This window comes from Puntigrus tetrazona, chromosome 7 (genome assembly GCF_018831695.1).
Source record: "Puntigrus tetrazona isolate hp1 chromosome 7, ASM1883169v1, whole genome shotgun sequence".
Taxonomy (NCBI): Eukaryota; Metazoa; Chordata; class Actinopteri; order Cypriniformes; family Cyprinidae; genus Puntigrus; species Puntigrus tetrazona.
In genome coordinates, this window is record NC_056705.1 from 28,557,247 (window position 1) to 28,572,768 (window position 15,522).

At 37.3% G+C, this 15,522-nt stretch overlaps 1 protein-coding gene across 2 annotated transcripts in view; it reads right to left on the minus strand.

The window, feature by feature from the left end:
• col4a5 (collagen, type IV, alpha 5 (Alport syndrome)) overlaps window positions 1-15,522 on the minus strand; it is a 36,170-nt gene that overhangs the window by 16,307 nt on the left and 4,341 nt on the right. For both annotated transcript variants that reach the window (XM_043244418.1, XM_043244417.1), the window contains exons 2-19: window positions 5,017-5,076; window positions 4,292-4,381; window positions 4,150-4,194; window positions 4,022-4,066; window positions 3,768-3,830; window positions 3,624-3,677; window positions 3,488-3,514; window positions 3,288-3,368; window positions 2,948-3,010; window positions 2,819-2,854; window positions 2,692-2,733; window positions 2,513-2,605; window positions 1,770-1,823; window positions 1,546-1,602; window positions 1,407-1,451; window positions 1,272-1,325; window positions 880-924; window positions 684-777 (exon numbers count right to left, since the gene is read on the minus strand). In XM_043244418.1, coding sequence (XP_043100353.1) covers window positions 684-777; window positions 880-924; window positions 1,272-1,325; window positions 1,407-1,451; window positions 1,546-1,602; window positions 1,770-1,823; window positions 2,513-2,605; window positions 2,692-2,733; window positions 2,819-2,854; window positions 2,948-3,010; window positions 3,288-3,368; window positions 3,488-3,514; window positions 3,624-3,677; window positions 3,768-3,830; window positions 4,022-4,066; window positions 4,150-4,194; window positions 4,292-4,381; window positions 5,017-5,076 — 1,048 coding nt within the window. The remainder of the gene's footprint in view (window positions 1-683; window positions 778-879; window positions 925-1,271; window positions 1,326-1,406; window positions 1,452-1,545; window positions 1,603-1,769; window positions 1,824-2,512; window positions 2,606-2,691; window positions 2,734-2,818; window positions 2,855-2,947; window positions 3,011-3,287; window positions 3,369-3,487; window positions 3,515-3,623; window positions 3,678-3,767; window positions 3,831-4,021; window positions 4,067-4,149; window positions 4,195-4,291; window positions 4,382-5,016; window positions 5,077-15,522) is intronic.

A 15,522-nucleotide genomic window follows, 5' to 3' on the forward strand; every position in this document is an offset into this window, starting at 1 on the left:
TTTCTTCAATGCCTGACTAGGTCACAATACATGAGCACATAATTATATCACTGAGAAGGAGTTAAATTGTTTCAAGACAATAACACAAATGGCCAATACAAACTGTTAAGGGATAATTATTCATTAGGTATGCATAAGCAAAAATAATGAGAAGCCTGAGTAATGTTTTTTTCTTTTTGCACAGCTGAAATCATGCGTGACCCTGAGTGGTGTCTAAAGCGACTTCGTGGTTAAAGGACCTAGCCAGCATTTCATTCACACCGGCAGAAGGAACTCTTTGTACCCGTTTTATAGAGAATAATTATTTTGCGCAAATTATCGCTATCTATTTATCAGCTAGCCCTGGGTCGGACCTGTTTTTGTTGTGTTTTGTAGGTTTTGTAATAACAAAGATGGAAAGTAAACGCATAATTTATTTATCAAGGCTGAGAATGCCTTTATGGCTGTTTTCCATGTTTGGGGAGTAAATTTTTCAAATGGCTTTTTTAAAAATGCCAGGTAGTGTTTCATATGGGTTTGGCAAATCAGCGAACATCACTGGTAGCTCCTCCAGGACTGTTTTAGACCCTACTCTTAAGAGCTAATTTAGTTCACCCAAACGGAGTTCCTAGAACTAAAACTGTTTCTGTGGTGCCAACAATCGTAAAAACATGTACTTCCGTTACTAGATCTGCTTTAAATACCTGGCAGTCCTCTGTCTCCTTTAGAGCCAGGGTATCCTGGCTCACCACTGTCTCCTTTTGGTCCTATTCCACCTATTTCTGGGAACTGCCCATTCTAACGGGTGAAAAGGTTTTATGAGTAAACTAATCAATGATATGATGAATAATAATAAATATCAGGCATCTGTAAAATAGAACTGAGGAATAGTCAACCTACCCTGTATGATGGCGGTCCAGGAGGTCCTCGATCACCTTTCTCACCCTAAAGGGATTAATAAAAGAATATATAATATATATATATATATATATATATATATATATATATATATATATATATATATATATTGGACAAAAAGTAGTGTGACAATGACAGCTATATTATAACAATGACCGTGTTCATTCATAATATGTGGCAGAAATGGAACGGAATAATCACAACATCCTTATTTTTAATTCAATTCAACAAAATGACCTGTGTGTGAGCTGGTTTTTATGAAAGCTCAGCTCAGTTCCATTAAAGTTGTACCTCTGTGCCTGTGATCATCATTAGACAAGCTTTACTCTGGATCTAATGTTGTGAACGCACTGAAAAGAACATTCAGCACTTACTCTCACACCATCTCGCCCCGATAGACCAGGAGGACCTGGTTCTCCTTTATCACCCTAAAAAAAGATGTCACAACAGTATTAAAGAAAATCACCTGTGTGATAAACCTTACAAAACATCTATTGTACACAGCTTACTGGATATCCAGAGAGGCCTTGTTCACCATCTTTGCCAGGCTTTCCCTAATAAAATCAATATATCACCACATAAATGTCCTGTCTTTTGTAATCTGTAAACATAAATGAATAGTTGAGGTTTCGGTAGGCTTCGACTTACCCTCTTTCCAGGCTCCCCAGGTTCTCCTTTCTCACCTTTCTGGCCACCTTGTGGACCCTGTCAGACAAATGAACAAAAATAAGAAAGAAAGTATAATACTTAATATATGTAGATATAATGTAATCTATCAGATGCATACTACACTTCTGTGAGATGCCAAGATGCCAGTGTGTTTTAAATGAATGTAGAATGGAAAGAAATGAAACAAAAAGAAAAATACATACGGGGGGTCCAGGGGGACCTGGAAAACCCTTTTCTCCAGGTAGGCCACGATCACCCTATTTAACAAAGAACACAGAAAAATATGAATCAAAACATACGTTCACAAAAGCATGATATCCTTGCTATCATGCAGTGTAACTGATGAATATTTTAGTGTTTGTCATTGTGTAAGACAAAAATATTAAATGTGACCAAAAATTACAGGTTAAATACAAGAAAAAAATAAATAAATAAAGCACAAGCCCTTTTTTGACATGAAAAAAAATATACTGTCAGGGTTTACTAAAGACACACATTACAGATGACCAGGCATGTTCAGAGTTATTTTAGCGGCTTACCTTCAGTTTTGGGGAGTAACTAGTTACATGCGACAGAGTTACGTAATTTAATAACAAAATAAATTTAACTGTAATCAGTTACAGTTAAGAAAAAATGTGTTTCCCGTAGTTAAGTATGTAACATTTGCAGGAGTTTAAGCAAACTATTCCTCAGTATTTCAAATCTGCATTGAACGTCAGATAAAACTCAAAGTTCAAGGCAGAACTTAAGTAGTATTGTGATGGATGTGTTCAATTATTATCATTTTAATTGAATCCGACAATAATCAGTATTCAGTATTACTGTAAAATTAAACCTGCATGGTGCAAATGTTTGAAAACGATTGAGCAAGGAGAGTATTTGAATAGATTTGAATAGATGAATCTATTCTGGTTCTAAAAGGTCTGAAGCAAGTAAATCATGTTACCTTTTCTCCTTGTTGAATGACTGTATCAGGTAAGCCTGATACTTCGCCAACCTGCCCTGGTGGCCCAGGGGGTCCTTGTAATCCACGGTCACCCTTTACACACAAAAAGACACGTTCAAAACTCAACTGTGCATAAACCCGATGAACATGATGTTCTTGTCACGGAACCAGCTGCGCACCTTCTCTCCTTTGGGTCCTTGGAAGTTCAATCCCATGTTTCCCTTCAAGTTAAAGAGACACATTAGCGCTTTGCCAAAATTGGGATCAGAAAACATGACGCTGTTCAACACAAGCATTCAAACCTACCTTTGGTCCTGGTGGACCAGGAGGGCCTGGACGTCCCTGAAAAACAAGAGTTTATAATTAGCTTTATGAGCTATATTTAACTGTATGAGCCAGATTCACAGCCCTTCATCTGAAATATCAGTGTCTTACCTCATACCCTTGTGGACCGGGAGGACCCAAAGGACCTGGAATACCCGGGGGTCCAGGATCACCCTGTATATCGTAACCAGAGTGTTATTTCATATTTATAAAGAAATGCACATACTGTTAACTTTTCTACTAACAGTCAGAATATTATATATATATTAAAGAACGGAATCTTGTTATGATACTCATTTAAAAAGGTACACTGAAATCCACTACGAGCATATCCCCGGTTTGGGCCAAATTACGATTTGATTTTAAAATTATGTTTTCAATTTACCCCAAACATTTATAGGAACATGAGTATTTGTGACGTTTGGGTTCTGTTGCTAATCGACTTGCTCACCCTGGAGCCTGGTAAACCGTTAAATCCAGGATCCCCAGTTTGTGAACGGCGATTAATTTCTATGATCTCCCCAGGCTCCCCCTACAGGAGAAAAGAGAAGGTGCTTGTTAACATCATTTGGCTCACGTCCTGTTTACGCATTGAAGGAAGCATGCCGTTGCGATGCAGAACATAAGCATAATATGAAATGAAGCGCTTGCCTTTTGCCCTATAAAACCTGGTGGACCCTGTGGACAAGAAAGTATGAATTACTATGAGAATAATGACTTCAGATACCTCCGCGAGCGCATTACCGTATGCTTGCAACTAAGAAATGTGACATAAAGCAACACTTACTGGTGAACCCACTAAACCTGGAAGGCCCGGACTTCCTGGGAATCCTCTTTCACCCTTGTGAGGGAAAAAGGTTAATATTTGTTTGCTCTTTTTAAATGTTTACCTGTGAACACATAAGAGATTCTTGTTTGTGCTGTTTCATACTTTGGTTCCGTTACAGCCTGAAACTCCTTTGGGTCCTGGGGGTCCATCCTGTCCTGGGAGACCCTGTCAGTCAAAAACAGCACACATATGCTTATAACTATTGCTGGTTGTACTGAAAAACATGTTATTCCATATTCAATGCAATGAGATAATCTGATCCAGGCCAAGGTGCACATAATAAACTAACTGAACTATGCAATCTGACTAAGGAACGGATGTCTTCTAAATAGTCCGTCTCTTATTGAAACACTCACTGGGATTCCCGGTGTTCCTGGGAAGCCTGGTAATCCAGGAGGTCCCTGCAAAAACACAGAAACGGTCAGCATTTGTTCATAACTGTGCGTCTATTATGAGTCCGAAGCCGTTATGGAGAAACTCTCACTCTTATTCCTTTAGGCCCACTCGGCCCATAAGATCCGTCATCACCCTGCGAGAGAAACAAAGTTTTAAAGAAGCAATTGTAAAGCTGATTAATAACAGATATGGGTTGATCAGTAATTATACACATGGATAACGCCACTGACCTTCTCTCCACGAGGCCCTATCGGCCCTTCTGGTCCTGGGAAACCTGGAACACCTGGTTGGCCCGTTAAACCTGGAAACCCTCGCTCCCCCTGTCATTACAGTCAGGAAAATGTTTAAAGAAAGGCATAAAAGAGACCAAAGGAGAGACGGCATCATAGAGAGCCATTATCATTATGGATGTACACAAGATCACAAAAAAAAACAATAAAACCAAGTAATGTAAACACTCGGATAAAATGTAAAAACCACAACATCTAAGCATACATTACCCCGTGAAGCACTTCTGGTAGCACGGGTAAAAATGAAAAGAGTCAGGCTTATGTTGAGTTCATGTTCACTTCTTTTGAACTTTAAATGAATACGGTTTGGCCTAATTAAAGGGCTAGAATAGCCACACAATGGACGCATTAAATAGATTCCTATTAGCCTGCAGACATCAGTCTACAGATGCGTTCCATTCGACCGTAAGTGTCCTACAAAGTGGATTTCACAGGCTATAGTAAACACGTTCAGTTCGAAAGCAGCTGTAAATGGCATCAGTACACACTTATTTAAAGGAAAATACTCCATTATACATCCTGAAAATCCCGTAATAAGCGCAGCTCATGATGCAGTGTGTTCCCAACGAATGAAGTGAATTTGAACAGATATGTTTTCCTGGAGCACTGACCCTGTCCACAGGAGCTCAGCTCATGAATGTGTCTGTCTGTGAATCAACACCCACCTTCTGTCCTCTCACCCCACTGCAGTCACACTTTGATCCAGTCCCACAACCATGACATGCCTGAAAACACAAAACACTATTTAATCGTAGGCACACTGGATTTTATTTTGGAATAGGCCCTGTTTTTTAAAATACATTAGCTAAGTTCACTAAAGTTACACAAAACACAGCATAAACAGTAATACTGTTAAATACTACTGCAATTAAAAAAAAAAAACCCTACTTTCTATTTGTAAATGTGATGGCAAAACCGATTTTCAGCAGGCATTTGTGTTTCCAAATAACGTCTGCGCGACACACTGACACCTAGTGGTGTGGACGCGGAATTACACAGAACATCTTTACTTTAAGTCTTTATCTCTCGTTGTGTGTAAACGAGACATGACAACATTAATCAAAAGTACTATTTATGAATTTTTATTTCGTTTAATGAGGAAAAAATTACTGTCTGAACAATCACCATAGTACAATCTATCCTAATACAAAGTGCAATCCCTGGCAAATGAACGAAAACTATATGTGATATACACTGTTAGTCAGAATAAATGATAATTAAATGACAGCAAATAACCTGACTGTACAGTAGATTGTAGAAGTAGATCGCAGTTGCTGTGTCTTCGTGCTATAAAAGGCCTGTGGTGTTTTTTATTTTAACACTAGATGGCGCTATTGCTTTCTGAAATAACTCCTACCTCCTAAAACAAGATCACAAAGATCTCAAACAGACACGGGCTGCATTTATGTCAGAGTTTAGAAAAATAATAATAATAAAGTTTCTTGAGCACCATAGAAGCATTTCAGATTAAGCTTATGAGAATCAGGTGACACCGAATGCTAATATGAACAATAATATGAATATTTAGCTTTGCCACTACATTTTAAAATAGACCCATATTCCTATAGAAATTGTTGGTTGTTGTTATTTATTTCACAATATTGCTCTTGAAATACATTTTTGATTAAATAAATGCAGCAGATAAAAAACTTCCCAGCCTCTTTTTTATCTTTTGAACAGTAAATAATGATCTTGTGTGCTTCTACGTTTTGAGAAGATAGAAGTTTTAAGTTGAAATGTATTATTGCAAAATGAGCTCCTTGCTATGCGAACTATCTGCCTATAACTGATGCTTCTTGAAGACAGTTCTTCAATATGAGAGAAGTAATTCGAAAAACATCCAAAGCAACTCTAGAACAGTCATAATTATTTATGAAACAGAACAATGGTCCCGCTAGTCATACACATACAAACAGCTTTATATACTGTCTCTAGAATTTGAAAGGTCTGAACAGACAAGTCCGTCATTTCTTTTAAAGGTTCATATCCCGTCAAAGGTTAACTTTTCATTACATCAGAACAATGTACTCATCAGGCGTCAGTAACACAGAAACAGGGGTCTTAACCGTGCACGCATGCTAAAAATGACAGCACTGAAGTGTGACGTTATACACAAAGCGGTATTATCTGAAACAGGAGAAAAGAATAAAATAAACATAGAGCTCAACATCTAGGATCAAGGCATCCTGCAATCACAATAGAAACAGTACAAATCACTGACAAATAAAAAGCCTTATGAAAAGATTCCTCTTTTGGCAGATTATCTCATGATGACCTGAAGAAAAGCAAACAAAAACTAATTCTGAAAAGCACACCTGCTTGATTCATAACTATTATGCTATTGAAAAAGAAAAGCACAAAGAGTGCTGGAAATTAAAAATGAGCTGTAAACACCGAATGTTCAATGTACTTTCTTAAAAGTATACTCTATGTTATTTGTAAAGTACCTTTAAAATTTTAAATGAATTGTATGTTTGTGGTAAATTGTATATAAAATGCTGTACCAGTTAGTTTGTTGATCTAGCTTGATATAACATCAAAATACGTGCAAACTAAAGTATTTCATGTCAAAAACCTGTGCAAATGAACGAATATTGTACATCCACAAAATTAACGAACTAATGCATCGAGCGACATTTCAAACGCCATCAACAGCATAATTCTAAAACTACCCTTACTCCTAGCATAAACCATAAATGCTTTTTAGGCAAAAAAAGAGAGTATATTGCTATATTTTGGTAATATATTTGTCCCGAAACTACATAAAACTGCACACACACATACACACCAGAAATAAAACCCTAGGATAATACAATAATTATCACTACTATGCACAAAACAATTTCAAAAGTTTGGGTTTGGACAAAAAAAATTGTTCAAAAGAGGTCTATGGAAATATAGTAAAATGAATGCTGTGAAATATTATTACAATGGAAAATAATGGTTTTCGTTTTTTTCTTGATTCTTGATTTGAAGCAGCCATTATTTCACACGATTCAAGAAACATCTCATATTATCAACCGTGCTTAATGTTATTTATTACAGTCATTTTTGATTAGCTTGATGTCTGTTTTATGTGTGGACGGTTGTGTCTGTTTTTGGATGTCTAGACTCTAAAGAGGGGAGTTTAGATCAACAGTGAAAGTGAGGGAAAAGATCAAGAGCTGAAGAGGGCCGCCCTGTGGAGAACATTAAGCAGTGCAACGCTTCACCAACAAGGGACGGGCAGATTCCAGGCCAGGCTCGGTGGATTAACTAACCCTCAGTGAGAGACGGCCTGAGGGCAGATGAATGCTGGGAGCAGACAGAACAAAGTGGCAGCAGACCACAAGTAATTCCCGGTCAAACACACGTATACAAACACACGATCGCAATCACGCACAAGCTCGCGGTGAACTGTTTTGACCGGTAACACTAATTTGAAGCACATATACGGAAAATCTTTTCCGTTGTTTTTGTTATAAGCTGGGGTCTGTATCAGCTTGTGTTCGCCTGATGATGGGAAAACCGGGAACAGGTGAATCCCTTTAATCAACATTGCTAAGCTTCCCTCTGTTTCCCATTGTCTCCAAGTCTCCAGAATGTTTCTGTGAAGTTTCATCTCAAAATGCCCCACAGATCATTCATTATACCATTTTGAAACGGCGCCATCAGAGCTCGTACCTGCTAAAAACATCGGTTCTGATTCTGATGGTCACGTTGATCGTGCTGAAATCATGTGTTATAACATATTAAACACGTGATCAACACAAACAGTCAGTTAATTATGTCTGTGAAGGTAAACAGGACAAGGCTTACTAAGACAAAGTTACTGGGTTAATATTTTTCATTGGTTGGTAGATGCGCCTGGGGCCTGATTTTAGCACTTAAAAACGGGAAAATCTATATATTTTTCTGATATGTCACCTTTAAAAGAATAATTCACCCAAAAATATCAATTCTATCATTTACTCACACTCAAGAAATTACAAACCTGTATGAATTTCTTTGCTCTGCCGAACACAAAGGAAGATATTTTGAAGAAATCAGGCTGTTTTCAGTCACCATTGACTTCCATAGCATTTGTTTTCCTACTACGGAAGTCAAAGATTACAAACTTTTTTCTAAATATCTTCCTTTGCGATCGGCGGAATAAAGAAATCCCTTAATAATGCAGTCGTTTTGATCAGCTTAATGTGTCATTGCTAAAAAAAGCATTCATTTGCTTAAAAAAACACACATACAGTACTGACGGTCCGGCAATGGTCATTTTGTTCACAGTCAGCATAAAGTTTAACAGAAGTGCACTAAAAATCTTTTTTTCTCCAGGCACCATTTAGCTATAACGGTAAGAATAACACATTTGACTGAATTCCTTTTCCATAGTCACCGCTGGAATTCATGTCTTCAAGGTCAATGGCGTGAGAAAACAAAAAAAGACATCCCAAGAATCTCTTAAACATGTTTTTAGGCTACAAATCTTTTAAATCTAATGAGCCAGAAAGCACCTCCTTCTGGTTCTTCCCTGGAATTCTTTTATTCCTATTCCTGTGGAGGTAAGAAAAGAATGACCTTCGGCCTTTACCAATTAACCAGCTAAAGGTCAAGTGAGAGGGCGAGGGGGAAAACATGCACAGGGGTCAAGGTATAAATGATCATATCGCACTGGTGATCTCTTTCAAATTTACTAGATCTTTATTTGAAAAATGACAACAAACTCTAAGTCTGATTTCAGATGCTGTATGAGAAGGCTGTTGAAACTACCAGCCACTAGCATCAATCTGAGTGATGAAAAGCTTTCATTTAATATACGTACACACAAAAGTTGATTTTTTCAGAATGCTGAATAAAACACTTCAGAAAAGACTGATTTAAAGTGAAACTAAAAATGATAAAAAATGCTATTTTAAATAAATCATGTTATTGTGATTCCTAAAACAAATGCATCACAGTTTCCACGAAAATATTAAACAGCATCACTCAATTCAAACATTGAAAAAAATATGAAATGTTTTTGAGCAAGAAATAAGTAATTTAATTAAATATTTTTAGTGCTTTCAAATGATTAATTGAGATTAATCGCATCCAAAATATGCTTTTGTTTACATAATATATGCATACTGTCTATATTTCTTTTGTATCAAGAAAAAACATTTAAGAAAAAAAAAGTTATGTTTCTATATTAAATATATTATATATAATATAAATTATGTGAACATAAACATGTACATATAAAAAGAAAAAAATATTCAAAATATATGTGTATGTATTATATATGCATAATAAATATGCACAATACAGACACATATATTCAGTAAACAACAACTTTAAATTAATGTAAATGTTAATGTAATTAAAATAATGTAACAACTGATTAAAATGAATAATAATAAATAAATAATGAATAATAATAAATATATATTCAATAAACATATATAAACAATAACAGTATTAACTGCTGAAGTATTAGTTTTATTATTGTCATTATCAAACAACAATAATAATAATAATAATAATATTAATAATATCATTTATTAAGTCATATATGTTATCAGACACTTAAAAGGTACTGGTGTCTGCCATAAAAAAACACTTATGATGATCAGTCTAGCACATTTTAGCTAGTTATCTCTTCCAAATGGCACACTATGAAAGATAATTATGTTTCTGAATCAGTTTAGCTATAGGACTCGGCACAAAAGAAGGTCAGCGACGCGTGGTCTCTGCATTGTGCATCTCTTCTGAGGTGGACTGGATTCAACACAAGTGCTCCTGATAAGAAACATCTCCCACACACACTGACAGAGCATGGCTTTGGGATGTCCCACAGATTCCCAGACAGCAGGGGAGGCTTTTGAGTCAAGGCCACTACTCCACCACCTAATCTGGGACGTACCAAACAAATAAAAGTTTGGTTACCGGATTTCAGGCTTTCACATAAATAAGCGTCAATGCAGTGTTTGTTTCTAAAACACATTTCGCCGAAGCCGTCCATTAAAAACGCCTGGCTTTCTGTGAATTGCTGGACATCTGTGTCCACATCACCGACTGAACAGATAAAGCTCTTATCAAATTCCCAAAACACAAGTTTCCCCTGAGAAAGAGAAACTGGCAGCGAAAATGCCTGAGAAGGCGCAATATTTACGACGTCCAATCTCAACTTGTTTAAAACTCAACTATGTCAACACGTCCAGGTGCACCGACCGTACTTTTGTACGGACAGCATTCTCTCTAAATATTTGCGGCAGTTTATGCAACAGCAGCTGGACTCTTGAAGGTCCCTCCTTTCTCCACTAGTGGACGCTACGAAGAGCTCGTAGAGAGCTACAGAACCGCAACGGTCAATAGTTACAGACTGCTATGCAGCCTAAGCAAGTCCTCTCTTGGAATCAGCTTTCATTTGTAATATCAGAGTAAAGGTGAAAAGGTAAACAAAAATCAGAGCGAGGTTCCCAGAGCGGGGATCACAGCAGTGAAGCAACTGGACTTGGACCGCCACTCCACTGATTGTAAGACAAGTTCTCACCTGAACTATAATCTGGAGATCTAATTCTATCCCTAACGGTGCATGTTCAAACCTGCATGCCATACCCAGCTCGCATACGAATCTAAAACTTCAGGGCTCAGATGAATTACGTCTCGAAGCCCTTTTGTCACGCGGCGGTTAAGAACGTCGATAGCTGTAGGCTTTTTATTTAAAAGACGATATTTTGAACGCAGTGCTTCTAACGCTGTGTTAAATTTTGGTTTTGGTTTTTTCTTCATCCCATTGACAAAGTTTTAAAAAAGTCCCGTGTTGTCACAAGGCAAGAGGAGGGCAGATGATAAAATGCCACGGATGCCAGAGCATTGTTGAGAAAGCATTGTCATGCCAAAGAGAGAAAAAAAACCAAAAATTTAATTAAAAATGAAAAACGATGCCAGATCAGAATTCCCTAACCGAATTTCTTTGTGCTAATCTACACGTTTTTTCGAGATCTAAAGCGTCGCCTGATTTACTGTTTACTGGAAACAGAGCAAGCTTTAGCCACTCTTCACGTGCGCATCCACGGCCGCCCAGAGTTACACAGGGGAGCCACTGCTGCCTTCATTCACCGCTAATGGCAGAAGCAGACGGCAGGCGAAAGAGCCTAAGAAAACGGGGAGATGAGGATCGACCAAAAGTTGAAAAGCAAGGGTGTGTATCACATGAAATGTAAATATGTTTAGGGAAGGAGGAATGTTTAGGGAATATGACTCTAGCTCTCCAAAGCTGTAAAACGGATACATGTTGAAGCAAGATTTATTGTCGCTCATTGTTTGAAAAGACATTGAAGAAACATGCGCGCACATCTATATCTGACAAAAGCTATATAATTACAACCTTGTTTTAAAGCAGGCTAGACACAGCTTGACACTAGCATATTACAATGTCTGTCTCGCGCAGACTGTCTTCCTCCCACCTCAATGGCCTGGATGAAATGCTTTTTCACTTTTATAATCACACTGGAGCTTATTTTTGATAGATTTCCAGGTGTTTAAAAGCAACGCGTGACTCACTCCTTAAGGTCTTAGATTACGTTAAAGGTCAACTTTAATGTGATTACAAGTTTAGGCTTGATGCTGTAATTTAAAGGCAGTGTGTAAAATATGAATGCAACTACACAGTGCGCTTGAGTAGCTAATTTGATACCGAGCGGTTGTTTTTAAAAAGCAAAATCTGTGTAAAATAACATTTGATAATAAAGTAACCGCTGAACTGTTGTTTTTTTTTTATCCAGCAAGGATGCATTAAGTTAAGCGCGGATGCATAAATGACAATTAAGCATAACGTTGAAAAATATATGCTGTTTTTACAACAAATGCTGTCGACATTGATCTGTTTTTAACATTGATAATATTCATAATACTGGATAGGATAGGATAAATAGGTAGGTAGGTAGGTGGATAGCTAGACACGTTTCAGACACAACACTGAAAAACAAGAAACCGCTTCATATACTGATAGTGCAGTAGAGAAAGTTTTACAGTATAAGATGACAGATAAAAGAGGGAGGAGACATCTAGATCAAGATCAATCCTTGAGTTTCCATTCATTTCCTCCCTTTGAAAACAAGACGGTTCTAGAACAAAATGTTTGCACTGCTACGCTCATCGCAACTACATGAATTTAATGCTTAAGAAATATTAAAAGTGCCAGAGAGACCAAAACAACAAAGAAATAACATGAACAGAAGATCGAGGAGAGCTGTTAACTACATCAGAAGTCAGTGTAATGTCACACACATATGCACACAGTCTGTTTCCTTGGTCTAAGATGTTTCTCTTAAGATGTTTTCTACATATACAATATGACATTCCTATAGATAAAGACAAGTTCAATCGAGACTGCCCTGTGTATTTTTTTCTGCAAACGTGCTTGTTATTAAACGTGCCTATGATTAACGTGCCTATTTCCAACCTAAGTAATCACCTCATTCAACGCAGCTCTACCAACACGTATTTGTACTTTAAACAAGCAGGCGGCAACACTGCTATCAAATCCATCAGGAATGCACCGTACCGCTCCTCACATTTGCTCCACGTTTCCCGTTTGTACTACTTTGAACACCCAATCCAACATCCCTTATTTAATGTCTCTGATTTTAGATCGCTTTCATTATCACTCCATATGCCCAACTGTACCAGAGCAGACATGCCTCAAACACTTCCAGGCTAAAGTGGAGTTAAAAAATGGTTAAAAAACATTCACATGCATATATATATATATATATATATATATATATATATATATATATATATATATATATATATATATATATATATATATATATATATACATACATATATAAATGTGGGCTGCTAAATGCTAAATTCTGCTTAAAGGAGGAATGCAGGATAGTGCCCTGAATGCATTGGCACTTAGAGTTGGCACATGCTCAAAAGGTTTAAACCACAGGTATGGGCTTGAGCAGGTTTTCTACTTCAAACATGGCTGATGTCACTCTGATGGGGCGGGTATGCATACACATAAAACATCTTAAGGATAAAAGATACAGGAGAAATAATAATTCCAGTACAGATTTTAGTACAGTAAAGAGGCTGAAGTAATGACTGTGAATATTTCGGTACAAAAATAGCAAGGAGATATTTTAATTATCTGTGAATGAAATAGTGTTTTCTGATTCAGCGTCTGCTGCGAAGATCAAGCCGACAATGCTGCCATCTCCACACCTTTATGGACTGCGTAATTATTTCCAGTTTGAATCAGTTTGTAGACATTTCTATGGACACATTGCTCATCTGTGAAAAGTACGCTGAGATTCAGTTCATTTTTGCGAAAGCTAATTTTTGCTATTTAGGAGTGAATACAGCCCCCAGCATAAACTGCAACCTCACACTCAGAAGTAAATAAAAAGCTCACGTACTATAAACTATCCAAACTCTGAAGGTTTCCTTACAACATTTTACAGTAGCTTTTAGAACAAAGGCATAGTTTACCCAAAACTGAAAAGAACACTAAAGATATTTTGGAGATATTTGGTGACCACTCACATTGTACAGACAAAAAAACCTGAGACATTTCTCTGAAGATCTTCTGTCGTTCCACAGGAAAAAAGAGAAAGTTATACAAGTTTGAAACGACATTGGTAAGTAAAACGTTTTTGAGTGAACTATCCCTTCAAGCATACTATCCCTTCAAGCATATTAATTATGTTCTTGATGTCTATTTCGAAACTTCCACTCTAATCTTAGACAAAAAGTTTGAATTTAAAGCAATGAAGATATAGTGGACCATTTTTTGAGACGGCTGACGTTTAGATATTATTTGTAAATGTGATGAATGTGATATAAAATGTATATTTGAGTTCTTCTTGTTCTCTGATGTGCTGGATCTGCTAAAAGCGATGTAAAGTGCAACAGATTTCTGTAATGCACTAACTACGCTACGCGTCTGCCTATCAAACAGAGAGAGCGACAATGAAGGTGATGTCTGTAGCAACAGTAGACGTTCTCTCTCTCCCGCTCAAACTCATCCTCACACAAGAGGTCCAGGTAACATCTCTCTCACCGTTCTTTCACAGTTTGATGACCTCTCCATCACATAAACAAACACAGAGTGCACGCATGTGTTTGTATGTGTGGTGTAAATTAGCCACCCACTGAAAAAGCTGCTATTTGCCAGTTTATTTAGGATTTAGCACTGTGGGGGGTGAGGCATGGAGGAAATAGAGATTGGGTGTGAGATGAGGATCACTGTGCAGCTAGTCCTAAATGCTATTTGCATCTCTTTCACACCACATTGTAAGTATAAACACACCAACAGTACACACATACCATTTCGTCTATTAACACTCACTAGGCCTTCAACCAGCAATAGATTTTGAGTCTTCTGCTTGATCAAAAGATTTTGATCCAATCTCCTCCTTCTGTGATGTTTCTCCTGAGAAAAGCACCTCAGTAGCGTATCCTCGTACAATGTGTCAGAAACAGTAACTGATACCTTTTCAGCAGGTGGAATTATGAATGATTAAACCTGAATAATGTCTTTAATCCCTGACTCTTAACCAAACAAGGGGCGTTTGGTGCAGATCGGACATTGCACATTTAAGTTAGGACTTGTTTATCCCAGATAGCACACATACGTCAGCAAGATGTCTGTTAAAGATCTCTTGAACTGGAAAGCGTCTGCTGTCAAAAATATTTGACAGACGTCTTTCGGATATTCAGTTTTACTTACGTTCTAAATGATAAGCATCTTAAAGACGTCTAATAGACATCTGTTTTTCTTCCAAAAGGAAGCATCCTAGGCAAATTGCAGATGAGCAAAAACACTAAAAAACACACACGTTTGCAGAGGCGGTGCACAACGCAAGCTTGTTAATGTCCCTTACTCACAGACATCACTGGAAAGTTTGTAGTTCTGTCGGATATGTCAAAAACAAGTAAGTAAAACAATGCACGAGATACATTACTTAATGATAAGCAGAGAGAGAGAGCGTGCATTTGATGTTTGCTTACTTAGCACGCACATCATTTGGATGAAAACCATATCGTAAATGTAAAACAACATTTATAGGGCATTCACTATAAACAACATTTATTTTACAGACTTGAGCAAACACGAGTTTACGGAGAAAGTGTAACTGCGCTAGACTGTACTGTACTTGTCCCTCTCATTCAGCAACAATAAAAATATGTGTGTGTGTTGC